At 28.3% G+C, this 21,755-nt stretch overlaps 2 protein-coding genes across 4 annotated transcripts; one reads left to right on the top strand and one right to left on the bottom strand.

Moving 5' to 3' along the window:
- The first annotated feature begins 1,761 nt into the window (after window positions 1-1,761).
- Window positions 1,762-12,165, top strand: LOC123271572 (cleavage and polyadenylation specificity factor subunit 6). Of its 3 annotated transcripts, none has more exons than XM_044737938.1 (10): window positions 1,762-1,912; window positions 2,476-2,712; window positions 5,311-5,538; window positions 5,632-6,099; window positions 7,046-7,169; window positions 7,247-7,593; window positions 7,669-7,966; window positions 9,097-9,358; window positions 9,864-9,944; window positions 11,213-12,165. In XM_044737938.1, exons 1-10 carry the CDS (start codon window positions 1,856-1,858, stop codon window positions 11,379-11,381), a joined length of 2,271 nt encoding a protein of 756 aa, XP_044593873.1. In that variant the 5' UTR covers window positions 1,762-1,855; the 3' UTR covers window positions 11,382-12,165. The 3 variants fall into 3 exon arrangements, with proteins under 3 accessions (XP_044593873.1, XP_044593874.1, XP_044593872.1); XM_044737939.1 differs by having other exon boundaries at window positions 7,226-7,593; window positions 11,234-12,165; XM_044737937.1 differs by having other exon boundaries at window positions 1,763-1,912; window positions 7,226-7,593.
- A 2,634-nt stretch (window positions 12,166-14,799) lies between these two features.
- LOC123271570 lies at window positions 14,800-20,985 on the bottom strand. Its single transcript, XM_044737936.1, has 6 exons — window positions 20,751-20,985; window positions 20,569-20,679; window positions 20,231-20,464; window positions 16,643-18,489; window positions 16,404-16,518; window positions 14,800-15,237 (listed from the first exon to the last, which is right to left on the bottom strand). Exons 1-6 carry the CDS (start codon window positions 20,832-20,834, stop codon window positions 14,983-14,985), a joined length of 2,646 nt encoding a protein of 881 aa, XP_044593871.1. The 5' UTR covers window positions 20,835-20,985; the 3' UTR covers window positions 14,800-14,982.
- Between the last annotated feature and the right edge of the window lie 770 nt (window positions 20,986-21,755).

Genomic DNA, 21,755 nt, shown 5'->3' with positions numbered 1-21,755 from the left:
TTTGATTGTTTTCAACAATTAAATTACAAGTTGAAAAAAATTGCACGTATAATTTTTCAAATCTTCATGTGAAATTTTTTTGTAAATATTTTTTCAATAAAGAAAATTATAAAAATTTTCAGATCTCGGCTAATATTCGGCTAATATTTCATAAAAAATTATAATTAGAGATTTTCATAAGTGATTTCATTTTTTTTTGGGTCATTACCTTTGGTTGATTATTGAATTTTTTGCTATGACCCTGATAGCCACGCTTTGATTAAAAGTAGTTGCATTTCAGCAGTTACAGTTAACTTGACATCAAGTTTGCCGTAAATTTTTATAGTACAATAGTTGTAAACAAATTGAATGCAATCTACAGCCCCAATTTGAATACAAGTTAACACCGAACTTTTAGTTAAATTGTACTACAATTTTACTACAACTTGAATAAAATACTTGTACTGCAAGTCTTGACGTCAAATTGCACTGTAACTTGTAGACAACTTAAGTAAAAACGTTTGGTTTGCAACTTTTTTCATCAAGTTGGCTACAAATTTCGGCAGTAGATTGAATAAAAGTTTAAGTTAAGATGGCTATCAGGGGACGAATTGTTAAAATACATACCCTACAAATAATTTTTAAATTAAAATATCAATTTGGAATAATATTAATTACCACCATTTAATTTTATACTACATTTTACTTTGCCGAGCGTCGATGATGCGAGTTACGGGTGCGTTTGGCTGACAACGACTGACTATTTCTATCTTTTTTCAACTTGTTCTTCTTCTTCTATCTGCACATGCGCACTTCAACTTTCCAACGTATTTTAGAATATAAAGTCTGAAGTTAGTTTAGCAAAATATGATTCTTGATTTCTTATTGGCTGAAATAAAGGCGCGCGCGCAGTCTTAATTTAAATCTTAGTAAAATAGAAGTATTTTGATAGAAATTTAAACTGAGCGCGTTAATTTTAACCAATAAGAAGTCAGCACGATATTTTTTTTTTCAATAATTCGATATATATCGAATACATCATTCGCTTTGAGACTAAACTAACTTCAATTTAATCATTTAATTTATTTTATAAATTAAAATTAAATTAAACAATTAATTTAAAAAACTATGGATAAATACAAAAATAAATTTACTACTTAAAAAAAATAATGAAATTTGTGCCTAAATACATATTTTAATATATATATGAGATTAAATTTAGCTGTCACTTCATAATTTTCTAATTTTTTTCTAACAAAAAAATTTGTTCCGAAAAATTATTTTTGAAAATATTGCACTTTTTATTTTTTACAATTTCTAGATGTCAATTTTTTTTGCCATAATTTATTTGTAACAAAAACTCAAAACTGTCAAATATCTACATGAAAATTAATTTAGCATATATTTAATAATTTTTAAAATTTTATAGCACATAAATTATGGCAAAAAAATGAGATGTAGAAATTTAAAAAAATAAAAAATGGAATTTTTTAAAAATAATTTTTTGGAACAAATTTTTTTAATAAATAAAATTAAAAAATTGTTAAGTGACTGCTAACTTTTATGTCATAATATCTGCTAAATTAATTTTCATTTTTAATTTGCAAAAAACTTTTACTAAATTAATACCAAAAAAAAATAATACTGGAATAGATAATCCATGTTTTTCTTACGTAAGAGTTTAATTAGTTCTATTTCACTTAAAATAACAATTTCATCTTGCTTCCGGAAAATTTTCCGAGCACGTCCAAATAACGCTGGGTAGTTCAGAGGCTCGGAGGGCACATGTTCTGGCGCTGATGTCGTATGTCGTAGGTGATCATCGAAGCCCGAAGCCGAAGCCCTGTATAAGCCAGTAAGCGTCGGTGTGCGTAAAATGGCGGATGGTGACATTGATTTGTATGCCGATGATCTCGAGCAAGATTTCGCCCAGGTAAATGAATTAAATTTTACTTTTATTTATTACTCTATTGTTTTATTAATAAATATTTACATTTTTAATTTTTTTTTCGGTACTGTAAACACGTAGAAACATTGAATTATGTGGTTGTATCTAGGCGTCGTGTATGTGCAGTGATAACGATCGGTTTTACAAGCGGCACTTACTGCATTCATTAGTTTTTTTTTTCACCGGCTACTTTAGTACTTGTGATGCAGTGTATTAGTGCCGTTTTATAAAAGCTCTCGATGCTTTAAATTTTCCAGCTATTTTCATTGTTATTTTTTGCTTTTCGGTCGATCGGAGTGCGAGTAGTTGATGGAAATCAAAAAAAGCAAAATGGTGATCTAACTGGAAGATGTCCGTTCTATGTCTATCATTGTCGTGATCATTATTTGTATGATTGTTTTTTATTTTAGCTTTTTTATCATTATTTTTTTATACCCAATTTCATTATTTAAGCAAACAATGCTCCGTTAATTTTTTTATTTGATTTAATTTTTGTTTGTTGGCTTAATGATTATTATTGTGAATTAATTTATTTTAATTATTTATAGGACGAATTCGCTGGAGATGGTGTTGATTTATATGACGATGTAATAGCCGCTCCTTCTGGAGGTAATGGTGGAGTTTCTGGTAGCAACAGCACCAGTGGAGGCGGCGGCGATGCTGATGCATCTAATGTGTCTAACGAGGAAACTAATGGTAATGCTCCTTACCATCAACTCGGAAATAACATACAGCCTAATCAAATCGGACGCCGTCACCAACTTTACGTTGGTAATTTAACATGGGTATGCTTTAATTATTTTTTTAGTGAAATTTAATCCTTTCATTATTTACTATTTAAAAACAACAGCTTTGATGAAGGATTTTTGTATTTATGATTTTTAAATTTATGAGGAGCAATGTGTGATTTTATTACTTATTTTACTATTTATTTTATTGTTTATTTTACAATTTTCTGCTTGTCAGATTCTATACTTTAAATTTATGAATTGAATACCATACGTTTAAATACCCATCAATTTTATGGTCAATACTTTAAAAAGTCGAATTATAAATTTATGTGAATATCTTTGTAGGAAGTTAAGGATAGTTAAATCGTGAAATAAATAAATAACATCAATAATTTCTTTTATAGCGTAAGATATTTAATCTTTATTAAAGGATAGCGTTTTGAGAAACGCTTGAGAGAGTCATTATGAACTAACTTATTCTCTAACGAAAACTATTTTATAAAGAGATCTAAACCTCTCTTCTAATATTTCAAAATACAGATGTTTTTAGCTAAATAAAAATTAAACAATTGTATAAGGATATATAAGAAAAAAGACATTGTAAAAGATAAAAGTCCCATTGTGAGACCCATGGGTCTAACGTCATAAAATAGAGTTAGGACTGCATTTCCTTTTCGAACTAATTAAACCAAATGTTAAATAGATTGAGTTTTATTGGTATCACAGTTATGTGTTTCACAAAAATATTAACATTATTATTTTTAGATACTTTTAGATATTAAGATACATAAAAAGTTTTTTCCTTACAAACTAATTTCAACATATTCATACTACATATTGACGATCTAATTAGCAGTTTGTCTAACTCCTTATTTTTCAGAGGATATTTTAGAGAATCATAAATTATTTAAATGATTCAAACCTAAATATTATATCTCTATTAGATAATAATGATATTAAATGGTTTTTTAAAGTGATAATAAATTTTGAACTAATTGTTTTTTTCGTACCAATAGAAGATTCTCTAAAATGGAGTTAGACAATTTGCTAATTAGAACGTCGATATTAGGCATCAGACTTTGGTAACATATCATTTTTTATTATGATTTTTCTGCCTGTAACTAAATGTTAAATATATTATGATAAAAACTAAAAAATAAAATATTATAAACTAAGATTCATTTTTGTACGGAGAACTCAAAAATCTTACTACACTAATATTTTGAATACATTTATTTACTATCGCCTCTCTTGTGTCAGTCTTTGTCATGTAATCAAGTATAAATAGTGATTTTGAATCATTTTTGAAAATAAAAATTTATGAACCAATATTGATTACTTCTTCATATAGAATAAAATAAAAAATTGTTTTCCTAATATTAACAACTTTACATAATATTTCGATAATTTTTTTTTTTACTATCATTGATTTTAGTCAGAAAATTTTACTAATGACTAATGATTAACTGAGAAATAATAATAAAATTAGCTGACGTCCAAAAATTTTTGAATGTTTTCAACAATTAAATTATTAATAAAAAAATACTTAAAAAAAAAATTGCACGTAAAATTCTTAAAATTTTCTATATTTGAAATCTTTTCTTTTAATTTTTAACTTCCCGCTAAGAAAATTGAAAATTTTCAAAAATCGGGAAGTTATTGATTTTACCCCGTTTTTCGAAAATCGAGTTTTCATCAGATCTCAACGTTTTGAGGTCCTAGGAAGCTTCCCTGACTATTCCCGCGAGGGTGTCACTATGTCTGTATGTGTGTGTGTGTAAGTATGTAAACCTCTTATAACTTTTGAACGGTTAAACCGATTTCATCGCGGTTGGTGTCATTCGAAAGGGCTTCGCCAAACTTGGATTTTAAACACAATTTGGACTGATTTGGACCGATAGATATCGAAAAATCTAAAAAAAAAACTAGGAAAAACTTTTTTTCAAATGTGGTTTTTTTTTGGATAACTTTTAAACGGCTCCACCGATCGATTCCAAAAACTAATCAGCTCTTAACCTTGAAAAACCACGTCGATTGCCGCTAATCCGGTCAAAATCGGTTGATTCGTTCGAGAAATATCGTGCAGGAAAGAAAACCCAAAAAAGTGTTTTTCGGAATTACTCCGAAGTTTCTTGTTTTACCAATTGAAACTTAGAAATTCTTTACGAGGCTTAAAAAACTGCGTAGAATGCCGCCAACCACGTAAAAATCGGTTCATTCATTCAAAAGTTATTGTGGTTTGAAAATTCAAAAAATAGTGTTCTATGAAACTTTTATCAGACTTTTGAGCTTAAAGAGCTCAAAAGCATAGAAGAGGTATCTTCTTGAGTTTAGAGAGCTCAAAACAACCCACAGATTGTACTTTTGAGCTCGAAGAGCTCAAAAAAGTGGCCAGGTATTAACGGAATTAGCGGGAAGTTGCAGGGATGGCCTTTAGGGTCAACCGTTTTCCTAATTTTTTTTTTTTAATAACTATTTCAATAAAAAAAATGATAAAAGTTTGTAAATATCGGCTAATTTCATTTTCATAACTGAGAAAGTTAAAAAATTAAACTTAAAATAATTTGTAATTTACAAAAATATCCAAAACAAGCAGATTCTCAAGCTCTTTGTGGATAAACAATCAATATTAATAAATTTTGTCGGTTATAGTGGACAAGCGATCAAGATATCACAGATTGCGTACAAAGTATTGGAGTATCAGATTTTGTCGAAGTTAAATTCTTTGAAAATCGTGCCAATGGACAATCCAAAGGATTTTGTGTTATATCGCTCGGTTCAGAGCAGAGTATGCGAATTTGTATGGAACGACTTCCGAAGAAAGAGTTGCATGGTCAAAATCCTATGGTTACATATCCCACAAAGCAAGCTTTAAACCAGGTACTGTTTATAAAATTATTTTATTTACACTGACTGAAATAAATAAAAGTTTTTAATTAATATAAACTAATATAATATTTTTATCCTTAATAGTTCGAATCACAGTGTAAAACAAGACCAGCTCCAGCTCCACAGCAAAATCAGAGTCAGCGTCCTCACAATCCACATCAGCATCAAGCTCCGATGCCGCCTCATCAGCAGCATCCTCAGCACCCCCAACACTCACAACATGCCCAACAAAACCACGGGCCTAGAATGATGATGGGTCCACCCCAAGGACCGAGACCTCAAAGAATGCCGCCTCCTGGCATGGGACCACCAGGTCCCGGAGGACCAGGTCAACAAGGTCCACCAAGAATGCATGGTCCACCTATGGGTGGTCCAGGACCTCACCACGGAATGCCTGGACATCCTAACCAAGGTCCACCGCCACCGGGTTACCAGCAAGGGCACTGGAACGGCCCAAGGCCAAATGGACCACCTGGACCCCCTCGGCCTAATGGACCTCCTCAGCAAGGACCACCTGGACCAGGTCCTGGACAACATAGACCTCCTGGAATGGTAAATTTATCATTCTACTCAATAAAAATTTTTTTTTTATTTTATAGTTTGGTAGTCTCAATCCGAGGTCAAATTAATAGATATTTTTTTTTTTTTGCAAGTGATCACTCGAAAAATAGCATAAAATATAAAATTATTTCTAATCAGAATTTAGTTGAATAAATTCAATTCATAATTATGGTTAAATAATTATAATTATATAATTAGTAAAATATCAACTGACAAGTACTAGGCTGTCACAAAACAATAACAACTGTTATAAGTTATGTTATGTAAGATCGGTACTTAAAACAGTTGCTCACGGTGTCCATTTATTGTTTAAATTTGCAAGTATCACTTCAATATGTTAACTCTGCTATAATTTACATGAACTTTTAGTGTACGTTAAATAGCAATTTATTTTAATGCATTAAAACTTTATGATTATATTTCAATTTCAAATTTGCCGCGCACCGAGAAGTCGCTTTTTTTCCCCTGATAAATATGAAGGAGTAATGTCTCCGAGAAACAACGAAAATAGAAACCAATTCATAATATTAAAAAGTTAATTAAATTAAAACCATGTGGTAAATCGTTATAAAATTTTGATAGAATACGTATGAAACATTGTTCTATCTATTAGAAAGTTTTTTTTGTGATGTCAAGTTTGCCAATTTTTTACAAGTCCTTAATTTCGGAAATTATTGAACAAGGACACTTATTAGATATATAGAGCTCATGTATTTTTGCATAATTTTAATTAATTATATCTCATAAACAATGTGGTAAAAAATCTGATTTTTTTTCGGTAGATGTATTTAATCATAATCTTTCGGATAAATATAAAAAAATATGGGGTCAAGTTTAAGTCATTTGGCTACTAAGCTACCTTAAATTTTAGACTAGTCTTGATGTCACTGCTCATAATTTTATACGAAAAAATTACAACTAGAATATTATATTACAGCAGTTCCATGGCGGCCCACCTGGACCACCAGGTCAAGGACCTCCTCGACCTCCAGGTCACCCCGGTGGTCCACCCGGAGACCCACGAAGTGCTCCACCTCGTCCAGAATGGAATCGACCTCCTGGTGAGTAAAGATTAATTTTTAAATATCAAAATCGAGTTAACGATAATAATTATAAGGAATGCATCACGGACAACAAGGACCTCCAGGATTTCCTCAGCACCAGCACATGCAAGGTCCACAACAAGGACCACCACAACGCGGACCTCCTCCAGGAGGAATGGGTGGAATGATTCCTGGTCCAGGAGGCGCTCCACCAGGCCACGGTGGTCCACCACAAGGACCACCTCCTGGAGGACCAGCTCCTCACGTAAATCCAGCATTTTTCTCACAAGGTCCACCGCATCAGCATCCGGGACAACATGCCGGAGGCCCACCACCCCACGGACCTCCTCATGCACCTCCTCACGGTCCTCATGGTCCTCCGCATTCACAACCTCATGGTCCTCATCCTCCTCCTCATGGCTATGGACCACCACCTGCTCAGGTAAATTTATTGTTGAAAATTTATGAGGTTCATTTTTGATCAGCTGATTGATTAATTACTTATTTATAATCATAGACGCCATACGGAACACCAGGAGCTGATCATCGACCGGAAGATCAACCTCAAATAAGAGAACAAGAGTTTGAAGTAATAATGGATCGTAATAGAACCGTGTCATCATCAGCTATTGCACGTGCTGTGTCTGACGCTGCTGCTGGAGAGTATGCCAGTGCTATCGAGACTCTTGTCACTGCGATATCTCTTATTAAACAGTCTAAGGTCGCGGGAGATGATCGATGCAAAATTCTTATCAGCTCGCTGCAAGATACTCTACGAGGTGTTGAGACCAAGAGTTATGGATCTGCACGTCGTGGTAAGTTTTGAGCAAATTATTGGTAATTATTTACAAGTCGGGACAACCTCATTTTGGGCCATAACTAGGTGAAAAATTAACATTTCCAAATTTTTTTTATTCTGCTTGTTTTTACGCCGTATTTAAGATAAAAAATGTCCTGAAAATAAAAATCAAGATTTCGATAGCTTTTTTGCCTTCAAAAGTTGGAAAAAATTTTGGTTCTCATGTTTTTGGAGAAAATTTATATTTTATCTTTTTTGATATGTATTTTTTTTGAAAAGTATATAAAAAAAAACGAACAATTAAAAAAAAAAAAGAAAAGTTGAATATCACAATTTTCTAAAAAATTTATAAATTTTTTCGAAAATTTGGAAAATTTTTTTAAATTGTTAAAAATCAACTTTTTTTTTTAGTGTTCATTTTTTGAACAAATATATATCAATAAAATAAAATAATAATAATAATGTTTTTTTTTTTTTTTTTTTTAAACTATTTTGCTACATTAAAAAATCATAAAGAAAAAATACAAAATATTAAGTCAATTATACATTTAAAAAATGAATAGCTTACATATCTATACATAGTTTAATATAATCTTTCAATTCTCTTTTAAAATTTATTGTTTTTTTCATTTTTAACGTTTGGTGGCAATTTATTATATCATTCATATCCTTTGTAAATAATGGTCTTTTCTGCTGTATGTGTTTTTGTACAATCAATATTTAATAGTTGATGATTTCTTGTCTTATATGTACTTCGTTCACTGTTATATTGAATGAGTTCATAAAGATAAGCTGGTGTTAAGTTATCATTTTATAAATGAATATATAAGTATTGTAAATTATTTGTTGCCTAATAGAAAACCATCCCAGTGTCTTTAACATTAGTTTAATATTAGTATATTTATTTATTAAAAGTATGCTTCGCATGGTTCGGTTTTGCATCTTTTGTAATATTTTCTCTTGTTTTTGTCATAATTTATCATAATAGTACTTCAATAATTAAAATAAGGTTACGATAATAGAAATTTCGTTCAAAAAAATTAAAATTAAAATGGTTGACCCCACTTGTAAATATCTACTAAATTATTTTCCAAAAGTTTTACTAATGGATTTAGAAAAATTTATTTATAAATATTTTTTCAACAGAACGGTCAAGATCACGGGACAGAGAACGAAGCCACAGACGCAGGCGTGAAAGATCAAGGAGCCGTGATCGTGAATACCGTGAACGTTCAAGAGAACGTGATCGTGAGCGTGACCGTGACCGTGAACGTGATCGAGATCGTGAACGTGATCGTGAACGTTACTACAATGAAGCTACATATCCACGAGAAAGATCACGCAGTCGTGAAAGGGATCGTGAGCGTGAACGTGATCGCGAGTACCGTGAACGCAGCAGAGAAGAGAGGTAAGTCCTTGTAATTTTACTTTATTTATATTTTATTTATACTGAAAGAGATTAAAAAAATATTTTTTTTTAATAATTGATGCTGAAAATGACTATTGATGATTATTTGCGATGGATTTTATGAATAATTATTGAATTATTATGTTAATGGCTATTGTAAATATTTTCGGAACTGAAATTATTTTGTAATACAATACGCCATGAAATATTTTTATCTATTTGGACGTGTCTGAGATAATTATAATGAAAATGAATTTTTTTAACAAATTAATTAAGATAAATGCGGATGTTATAGGTTTGTTATTTTGAAATTATTTAAAATAAAAATGTTATATTTTTTTTCTTAAGTTGTGTTAACGTTATGAAGAAGATCAAATGAATGTTGTAAATATTTATAAAAATTTTATTGAAAGTTTGTGTAAGAGAATGAGTATGAGAGATGTGCTGATAAATTGTGATAATGATTGACATAATTATAAAATATAAATTGTAAATTTTCTATTAGTACAACACGTCAATCATCCAGACCAAGAGTTAAAGAAGAACCTGCTGAAGCTGCGCCTGTTTCGTCAGCAAAACCATCTAGGTAATAAAATATTTTTGATATATGTATCTAATAATAGATATTATAATAATAATTGTAGTTATAATTTATTGAATATAAATTATAATATTATTTAAAATGTGTATAAAAACAATAATTGTAATTATTTATTGTAAAAAAAAGACGCTATTCGGCCGTACCCGAAATGGAAGGTAGATTTCATAGAATTAATTATCTTGTCTCAATAACTTTCGTTTGACATGGAATGAAATTTATTTAAAAAAAAAATAATTAATAATTGTCAAAAAGTTTGATCATTTTGAAGAGTTACTATTTCTGTACTAATTGAAGAATTTCGCTCATTTTAAGGCTCATGTAAGCTAATTGTCTAAGGAATTTGTAAACTAAATTTCATTAAGATCTGTTGAGAATTCTCGACAGAATAACATTCATAAGTCTGTTGTACTAGACATTGCCTGAAAATGGTTCAATAAAACTCTTAATTTTGGTAAAATAACTAAAAATGGTTAAAATGTCGATGTTATATACGTCAAATTAAAGGTAATTTCATGAGCTTTCACATGAATTTATCAAAAATTAGCCATGTCTTTTCAATCAAAAATTATAAATAATTATTTAACTTAACATCATCCTAAGTTTAAAAAAAAAAAAAATTTTTTTTCCTAAATTCAAAAATTTATATCTTCGAAAAAAAAACACCCTCTTGAAAATTTCAGGATATTTTAAGATGAGTAAGAGGTACTCTGTAAAAAAAATTAGCCAAAAATTTCATAGCGGGCCTTGATTTTTACGATTTTTTAAATTTCAAAATTTTCCCACTTTTTGATTTTTAAAAAATTTTACTCAAAAAAAAATTTTTTTCATAGTCCTAAGTATCCCCTTTAAAATGAACTTTGGTCCATGTCTGTAACTATAATAGTTTTCGAGATATTACAAAAATAAATTTGAAAAACCTGAAAATGGTGAAATTTTTAATTTTGCATAATTTTTTCCTTTAGCTCAACTTCGTTTTATGATAAAAGCAAACTTGTGACCAAATTTCATCCAAATCGGAAGGGGTCGATTTCAACTATTGGTCGATTTGACATGACCCACATATATAAATTTTTTAACTAATGTTATTTTTTATCTTTACTCGACTAATTAAGAGATATTACGACAAAATTCCGACATGGAGACCAATGCAAAAGATTGATTTCTATGAAATCTACCTAATATTACTATTGTAATTGTAATTAGATATAATTTAATTTTAAGTTAATCATAATTGACTAATCTACATTGTCTAGGTATTACGACGATCGATACAGAGAACGTGATCGTGACAGAGAACGTGAACGTGAGACAGCTCGTCGCCCAGCAGAACGAGAACGTGAACGTGAACCTGAACGAGAACGAGAACGTGAACGAGATCGTCGTGATGAACGTGCTGATTCTTCTCATCGTTCTAGACACTAGTATGAACAACCAAGACAATGACCTGATAACATTCTGCGACTATGTTATATAATAGTTACGTCAAAAATATTAATACAACATTCTTTATTCCATATATATTTTTTTTTTTTTTAATAAACTAACACTTATTACACAGTCACGTAAGCATACACGGTTTGAATTTAGTGCTCGTTGTGTTTGATATTAAAATTAAAGTGGCATTTTAAAATTTAATATCTTGTAAATCTATATATATTTACAATATGTTTACGAACATAGAGTATAGAGATAATTAAATGCATCTTTTTGATATCAGATCGCTATTTAAATTATTCCATAACTAAAACGATTGTGTGAACAGTGACAATTTTGAGTAACTTTTTTTTATGATTTTTAACGGAACATGCCACGAAATATATTGATATTATTAAACAAAAAAAATATATATATATTCTGAATGCATAGTATATGGAATAATTAAAAAAATAAGTTAAAGTTATTTAAGCGAATGAATGTAGACAACAGAATTGACAACTATCACCAACAGTGAAAAATCAGTCGAAAAAAAACAAAAAAAAAAAAAAAGTGTGAAGTGTTTTATCTAACGCGTTATATGAGGCAATTTTTGAATATAGAAAAAAAAATAATTAATAACTAAACGTCACTTGATAATAAATGTTGAAGATAATTAAATTAATTGATTAAAGGTGACGATTCAAGCTGTATGTTAATCTAATACAAATTATTCGGATTTAAAATATATAATAATGAACATGTCTTTACTTTATTCATCTGTAACACTTAATCCTAGACAATTGTTAATTTATTATTTCTTTTTTTACCATTATTATTATTACTATTATTATTATTCTTATTATTATTACCATTATCATTATTATTATTTTTATATTTAAATGCTTAATTAGATATTGTGGTTTGTCTGTATAAAAAAAAAATAATTGCTAAATTGTAGCGTTTATTTTTTTGTGTTAAAAATTTTATTTAAATAATTTAAAAGATATAAATAATGTAAAAGATTTTTGTAAGAAAAAAAAATATGTTAATATTTTTTTTTTAATCAAAACTATAAGGACAAACCAATTTTAATTAACAAAAGCTTTAAATAATATTTTATAAGCGATTTTATATTATTGCATATTTAAATTGTCAATTAATTGACAAATGTGACAATTTGTGAAAAATAATACGTATGTAGTTTTCACATTATTGTGATATATATACATATATATAATATTTAATTTTGTGAGAAATGTTTGTTGCAATTCATAATCAAAATTTTGCTGTAAATTTTTTCATTTTTTATGTATATTTTTTAGCGCTAAGTAGTTTACGTATTTTTTTTTATTGTTTAACAATTTATAAGCTAGATTAGATTAGTGGATTTATACTTAAAATACTAACTTACATTTCTCACGGAATATCTTAGTAAAGATCTTTATATAAACCGAAGAAAATACCGTAGTCTCCCGTAGATAATTCCAACAACCGAAATATTCCTGTCTTTTTTATGTTATACATAAATTTATACATATATTTATTAATATTTATATAAATATTTTAATATTGTCGAGTTGTCAAATGCATGCTGCTTTTAAATGGTCTATTACACGAATCATAATTTAAGAATATTTATATATCCACCTATAGTTTTGTTATTAATTATTCAATGCTGTAATTAATGCTAGAGAATGATTGTTTTTTAAGTTATTTAAATATTTCAATTTAAGTATTTATTGATTAATAATAAAACTACAGGTGAAACGTATTAAGAAATATAAAAACAATATAATTGTTTTTATATTTTGAGAATGAAAGATTGAATTTTTATTAGATTCTTCAACAACGTTTTATTATTTAAACGTTGCTCTTTTGATGTATATTTTCATAAACGAATACTTCTCAACGATTATTGAAGTCTTAAGGCTGTGATAAATTTTATACATAAGATAAATATCCCAATTTTTCAGTTTTATTTTGTTTTTTTAAAGAAATAATTTAGTCATTTTTTGTTAAAATCGTTTTAAAAGTTAAACTCAATAATTGGAATATTTATCTTAATTTAAATGAAAAAAAAAAAATTTTTTTTTCTTTCATAACTGTCGATACTTAGAACAAAGTATTGCAATAAGCAATATTTTACATTATAATATTTTTTTTCTTTCTCTCTGAAAATTATTATTTTTTTTTTTTAATTTAATCCTTATGTATTGAATTATTTTTTTATTTCACTTTTCACTGTTTGTTTCTTTTGTTAATTGTTAATATTTTGAAACATTTATTTTCATATTATTATTATTATTATTATTATTAATAAGCAATGAATTATTTACAAAACTGCGATAACACCAATCAACAATACTTCAAAATAATACAGAATAAAGGCTTGCAGGGTAAGTTTGTCATGACGTCAAAAATGCAAATTGTATATATAATTGAAAATGTAAAAACAAATTACTCAATGCAAAAAAAATCTAGTAGTTTATAAGACGCTGAAAAATATCGCATTTTGTTCAAAAAAAAAAAAAAAACTCTTACAATTAAACAGTGTCAAATAAAGAATTTTTATTTATCATCAATTGAATTAGAAAAAATTTTCATTTTATAAATGCGACAAAAAATAAATATAAAAATATACAAGCGATATTTTTAAACTATCTCATCAAATAGAATTTTTTTTATATAGAAAATTCTAAAAAATTTATTTTTTTTTTTTATGTTAAAATTCTTTTATTCATAAAAAAAAATTATGAGAATATTATGAATGCAATAGTCGTAAACAAAAATGAAAAAAAAATTAAGAAGTTGAGGTTGTTATCGTTCAATTTGCATTTAAAAAAATCAATAAATTTTTGTTCTATAATGAATGAGAAATGAAATAAACGATTGTAATACAGATTGTATTTATTTAAAAGACGAGCATCCTGTATCGGTAGGTATCTTTAAAAAGGAAACATGTCAACATAGTCATTACTCTTGCGATATATGCATAAAGACTGTGATAAAATGTAATTATTATAAAAATAATAATAAATGATTTAAGGTAAGTGTTATAATAACCGAGAGATTAAATATAAATTATTATTTATATACATAAAATATATATACGTATCTTACAAAGATAGATTTTATGTCTCGATGTTACAAATTTGTCTGATATTTTTTAAACTGTTATTTATTATTGTGTAAATTGTAGATGTTTAAATTTAAATAATTAATATTTAAAATTCTGTCAATATTTTTTTATCTTGCCTTGTATCAAGGTTGTTGTTAAATATTTCAAAAGTACTTTTTATATTTTAATATTTAATGAAACTTAAAAATCAATAGTTAACCACAGTGTACTCTTGTACTGAATAATTAAAAAATTAAGTACTTAATTAAATGACTGAGGAATTTAAAAATAAAACAAATTGATTTATAAATATTTTTTGTTAAATATATTGATTAATAAAATTTAACAAATACATTTTTTATTTTATAAGTAGAGAGTATTTTATTTTATTTTTTGGCACAAAAATTGTATCTAAAAATCTTTAATTAACTTTTAAAAGTTTGTATTATATATACATTTATTGTTATTATTTAAAATACTTTATTTAAACTAATGAAGAAGACATTTTGTTGTTTTTTTTTGTAAGAGACAATTTACGTGATAAGCATGACCACATGGAAATATTGATATTCCATTATTTCCTAAAAGTACTGGCGTTTGTAATGACAGGGTACAGGAAGAACATATCGATGATTTTGTTTTGAACTTAATTCCCCAGTGATAAACACCACTGCCAAATAAATTTTTATTAACTAGTTGTTTTTCGAGATCTTTTTCCAACGATTCTTTGAGTATTTTTTTTGCCTGAAAAATAAATAAGTCATTTATTATTTAAGATAAATTATTATGAAGCTAAAATTTTAAATTGTATTTTTTTTTGTCTGAAAGATAAATAAGTCATTTATTATTTAAGATAAATTATCACGAAGCTGAAATTTTAAATTGTATTTTTTTTGCCTGAAAGACAAATAAGTTATTTATTATTTAAGATAAATTATCACGAAGCTAAAATTTTATTTCTAAAATTATAAATTGTATTTTTCTTGTTTGAAAGATAAATAAGTTATTTATTATTTAAGATAAATTAACACGAAGCTAAAATTTTAAATTGTATTTTTTTTGCCTGAAAGATAATCAAGTCATTTCGCGTGCCGAATGCCAAAAGGGCGTATAATTTTTTTTTTTGGTGCCAATCGTTTTGTTAACATGTTCTTAGTTTAATAATGAAAAATAAATTTCCAAAGCCAAAAGGGAGTATGTCTCAAGTTATAAGCCTTTTTTTGGCTTTAGAATACTAAAAATTTAGTGATCTAAAACCAAAAGGGCGTATAATTTTTAACTTTCCGCTTAGAAAATTAAAAATTTTCTAAAATCGGTGAGTCATTGGTTTATACGCCCTTTTGGCTTTGCAAAGCCCAAAGGAACGTATAATTTTTTTTTTTTTGGTGTCAATCGTTTTGTAAACATGTTCTAAGCCTAAAAATGAAAAAAAATTTCCTAAAGCCAAAAGGGCGTATATCGTACGTCAAATTTTTTTTTCTGCAGATTTTTACGTTTCGAGCGATTCTAAAAATGGCAAACAAAATTTTTTTTATACGCCTTTGTGGCATGGAACCCTATCTGAATGCTGTAATACGCCCTTTTGGCATTTGGCACGCGATTTATTATTTAAGATAGATTATCACGAAGCTAAAATTTTATCATTGATTCATTAAAAGCGTCAATTATTAATTAAAAAAACTTATTAAATAAATTCATATATACTGTTCATAAAAAAATTATTCTTGTGCTAAAAATTTTTCCTCTAGGTGTTTTCATTAGCGAACTACCTAACTTAATACTTTAAAAAAAATTATTTCTTATTTTTTAATTAAATTAAACCAAAATTTTTATAAAATACAAATAAATTTTATCTAAAATTTGGTACCTTGCTAATAAAAATAGTAAAATATTTAATAAAAATTACATACTTCTGATGAACATATAGAATTATATTCATTAGTCAGTTTATTCCTATCAAATTCAACTGTATGATCAAGTCCATGGCGATCCAATAATTTTGTAAATATTATCGTCTGATAAACACTAAAAAAAAAAAATTAAATTATCAAATGTACGAACAAAAAACAAATTACTTATAAAAATTCATTTCATCTAAAAAAATCTAAAACTTGTATTGATAAAAATAAAAATAATAAAATAAACTTGCCTTTCTTTTAATTTAACATGCGGTAGTAATTGTTCCAGATGTTTAACAAACTTAACTGCAGCATAAATATTTTTTTTCTTAATAATCAGCCGCGTAATTTCGCTCCAATCGATTATTTCTCGCTGATCATCCCGATCAACAGACTTTCTGCATATCAAACAAATTCCCTTCTCCATGATTTTATAATTCTCAGCAGCATACTCCCAAAATTCCTTTTCCTCTTTTTCTTCAATAAGTGTAAACAAATTAGCAATACCATTATTGTCTCTGCTCTGAAGGCACAGTGGAATAATATCACGTTCTAAGTAATAATAAATCCGAAAATACTCCTCCCACATCCAGGGTACTTTGCTACACAAATAAATACCTTTGTTTTTATCAAATTTAAGTAAATTTATCCCTACTTCCATAAACTTTGGCTCTGTATCACCCGACGACTCTCTTTCTCTCTCGCAAATGCATCGAGTACCAGAATTAAAGTCAATAAACGCCCGGGTGATTTCATCAATCACTAAATTATTTTCTACAAATAAATCAATCATAACAATACTTTCCAACAAGACAGTAAAATAATGACGCTCTACTGAACGTATTATCTCATAAATAAATTGCTTTAATTCAACTATATCATACTTTGTTTTGATCCGCGCTATACTATCCAATATTTTCTTAATTATTTCTTCACTCAAGGAGCTTTTTAATGAATTTATCAGCTCGTAAATCGGTTCTACGTCAGTTTGGATACTTGTAAGTTCATTTTTAAACAGAGATTCTAAATTTTCATCCCTGCTTTCTTCATTCTTGTCTCCATTGCTAATTTTCATATTTTCCAGCCGATTTGTGAAGATAATCTCATCTGAATTGTCAGGAAGCTCTGGATGTTCTCTAGAACATTTTTCATTATCATTATCCAGCACATAGTTATTGTAATCGTCGTTCAAAAATCCATGACCAGAATTAACGACAACAATTCCGGAATTTAATCTCTGAGGTGTGAAATTTGATTGTATTGACGCAATTATTGGAGTTATTACATTAATATCATTATCAGAGCCATTTGTAAAATCACTGCGATATAATTTACACGATTGCAGACAATCCTCGAGTAATTTGCACTCGTAGAGCTTTAAAATTAAATAATCTGGCGTAGAGAGTAATAAAGAATGAAAGGTACCTAGAGTTGTCATAATATAAACTCGGTCTTCAATAATATTTATCATAAATATATTGTTAAATTCAGTCGATAAAATTGTTGTGCTTATTGGGTCTATTATAAATATATTATTTCCAGTGTAAGAGAGCAAGTACTTTTTGTTAATGATTTTTAACCTGGAAAAATTAATAGTTTGAGTTTGAGTTTGAGTATTTGAGCTTGTGTTATCACAATTTGATTTTATGGAAGAAGATTTGAAGATTTTTGAAGGAGGCTGAAGCGCTTCCTTGAACTGGTGAGTCTTTACTACTGTACCAGACACGTTTACTTCCCACAGACGATATCCAGGTCGTGTGCAGTAGATTACCAGATTTTCGTCTGGTTCTTCGTTTAATCCTATCATGCTACCGATGGATTTTGGCACTCTATCGCTAGTGGTGTCTACTTCTGAGCTGTTGCTCATGATTGATGAATTATATTGAGGTTTTGATTGTTCGGATTTGAAGAAACAGCCACCGTACTCGCCGTCCCGAGATTTGTTACCTATTTGTTTGAACTGCTCCTGAGATGTGTCGCATATGTAACAACGGCTCAAGGTTGATACTAGTAAGTAGTGGGATGAGTAGTCCATTTGGACTACTGACGAGTCCAGGTGCATCAGTGCGCATGATGGTGCTGGGAACATTCCATTAACCTGGAATTTAAATTTGTTGATTTGTATCATGAAAAATTTAGTAAGTGTTGATTTAATTTAAAAAAAATTAAAAATTGTTTGGTAATGAATTTTTAAAATTATTAATTTTTATTTTACTTAAATAAATTGAATACAATTTATTCAATTAAATTGATTGAAATTCAAAAAATAATAAATGATTTTAGTAGAGAAATTTTATAAAAATTAATTTTTACATTGTTAAAAAAAATAGTTCTACAATTTTTTTTATTATAAAATTTTTTCTTTTGTTAAATAAGAAATTTTTTTATTATGAAAGTTTCTTCCAGTTGAAGAAAAACATCAATTTTTTATAATCAAAAAAATCTAAGTTAAAAATTTCAAAATTAATTATTAAACTAGCAACCTTGCAGTCACTATGTGACTGCCGTGACTTGTGAACTATAAATAAATAAAATTTTACTTTTTTAAATAATGACTTTTGTTAAATTGCACTGTACTTTCTTAAATATTGACGTTTTTAAAGATATAAACTTATCCTGGTGTTACAATCGTCAAGAGTTTTCATTTGAGTACCTACATGCATTTATATATATATATATATACAGTGTCCCAGAAGTAACGGACGCCATTGTAGCATCTGATAAACAAAATAATTCTGAGACGAAAAGTCCTTAGCCATTTTTTAATCAGACGCATAGATAATTAATTATTAATTAAAATAACGTCCTTTTATGCGTTAGAGAGAGAGCACTAGTGTCCAGTCAAGTGCGTTCCAAACGAAGAAGCTTGCACGTGTGAATGTGTAAGTAAATATATGTGACTACGTTAGCTATAGAAGCTAGTTAGCCATACAATTAGTTGTGTCTTTGTTTGGCACATACTTTACTGGACACTGGCGCTCTCTCTAACAAATAAAGAGACGTTATTTTTAATTAATAATTAATTATCTATGCGGTTAATTAAAAAATGGCTAAGGACTTTTCGTCTCAAAATTATTATTTTCATCAGATGCTACAATGGTGTCCGTGACTTTTGGGACACCCTGTATATATATATGTATATATATATATATGCTGCTATATATATATATATATATATATATATATTTATATATATAATAATATAAATATATGAAAAATTGATGTGGGTACTCAAAGGAAAGGTCTCGATGAGTGTATTGTCGAGGTGAGCTTATATCTTTAAAAATATCATTAGTTGACAAGATACAATGTCATTCCTTAATTATTGACATTTTTTAAGATATAAACTCATTTCGATGTTGCACTCATCAAGAGCTTTCATTTGAGTACCCACATGCATTTTGATATATTTTTCATATATACATATATATATAATATATATAAATATATGAAAAATTGATGTGGGTACTCAAATGAAAGGTCTCAATGAGTGCAATGTCGGGGTGAGCTTATATTTTTACAAATGTCAATATTTCACAAGATACAAGGTCATTTCTTAATTACGTATACAGAGATTGAGCATTTTCGAATGCAGCCTAAATACTGATCATCATAAATTGACTATCGGAAAGAATGAAATGAAGTCTCGAAAAGGCACAAATTCAAGTCAAGACTTTTGCAATGACATTAAAAAAAACGATTTTATCATATGACGATCCTGGAAACAAAATTTTTCTTATTCTCTTAATAATATAGATTATTGAATTAAAATTTTCCTATAATTAAAAATAACTTTAACAATAAATTAACCTAAAATTATAACAAATAATAAAACTTACTGTAAAAATAGACAGTACAATAGTAGAAACTTTTCCATTGTTGTCACCGACATAAATTTCAGAACTTTTGTCATTCCAGCATAAACAAGTAATCACTGTATCAATGTGTTCATTTGAAATAATTGATATTAATTTAACAGGTTTAATATTAATTACACAGACACTGCCCCGTTTTGTAGACAACGCCAGAGTTTTTTCGTCAGGTGACAGCAGAACATGAGTAACTGGCCCTTCCTTTATTAAATGAAAAAAAAAAAATTAATTAAAATTTACATTTATAACAATCAGTTTTATTTAAATATAATTTATCTCAAGTAAATAAAATTAAAATAACTTACTGATAGAGGTATCACTTGTTGAAAAGTACATGGCTCGCGTGTAAATAAATAAATACTACCACTAGTAGACCCAAGAGCGATGTAGCTCGCTGATACATTGAAACACGTATACTAAAAAAAAAAAAAACTTTATTAATCAACTTGATGATTAAATTTATTAATAACAATCTAATAATAATTACCTTTATTCTCTGCGTTGCAGCGATGGGTTTTAATAACAAAACATTGATATCTTCGTACTCCGATAAAATAAACGCACTCTGCATAATTATTTTAATTATAAACTACAATAACGGCTTATAAATATTTGCTATTAAATTAAATTTATTTAACTAAGTGAATAATAGTCATTGTATTAACTTAAACAGTAGCTCTTTGTTTTATTTACATTCAATAAAAAAATATCAGCTGACATTTATATTTTTAACACTTGATCCTCGGTAACGAAGAACTTGCGGTTATCAACTTAATAGTATATTACACATTTAGGGCAGTAAAATAAAAAATGTCTCAGATCACATGTAATTGTTGTCCGAGGCGAAGCCGAGGTCAATAAACATTTGATCTAAGGCTTTCTTATTTACTGCACGTGGTGTGTATACTATTTTTTTTGCCCTCCGGGCGGAAAGTGACAACTTTCGTCCCGCTGCGCTAAACTAAGTTGCCGCTTTCCGCCTTCGTCGGACAAAAAAATAGTATACACTCCACGGGAAGTAAATAAGAAAGCCTCAGATCACATGTTTGTTGACCTCGGCTTCGCCTCGGCCAACAATTACATGTGATCTGAGACATTTCTTACTTTACTTCCCTAGATGTGTAATATACTATTCTCCTCGACGGAGGCGGAAAGCGGTATTTTCGTTTAGCGCAGCGGGACGAAAGTTGACACTTTCCGCCCGGGGGTGAGAAAAATTTTCTTAATTTTTGTTACTAGTTTGAATTTTACCGCCAAAACAAACAGCAAAAGGTCACACTCCCCACTCCTACTCCCGGCAGGAGCGTTTAAAAGAAGACGTACCGCGCAGAAGCGCCGATTCTGCAGCCGACTTTCAGTAAATTATCATCTCTGAAATGGGTGCTGGTGGTTCGTTCTTTATTTGGTGATTAGTGAAATAAATTTTAATTTTAATAGTTTAACGGTGTTTTATTAATTTCTTTTAATAAATTAATTCAATTCAAGTTTAATA

Source organism: Cotesia glomerata, linkage group LG9 (genome assembly GCF_020080835.1).
Source record: "Cotesia glomerata isolate CgM1 linkage group LG9, MPM_Cglom_v2.3, whole genome shotgun sequence".
NCBI classification, from domain to species: Eukaryota; Metazoa; Arthropoda; class Insecta; order Hymenoptera; family Braconidae; genus Cotesia; species Cotesia glomerata.
This window is presented reverse-complemented; position numbering and strand designations above follow the sequence as displayed.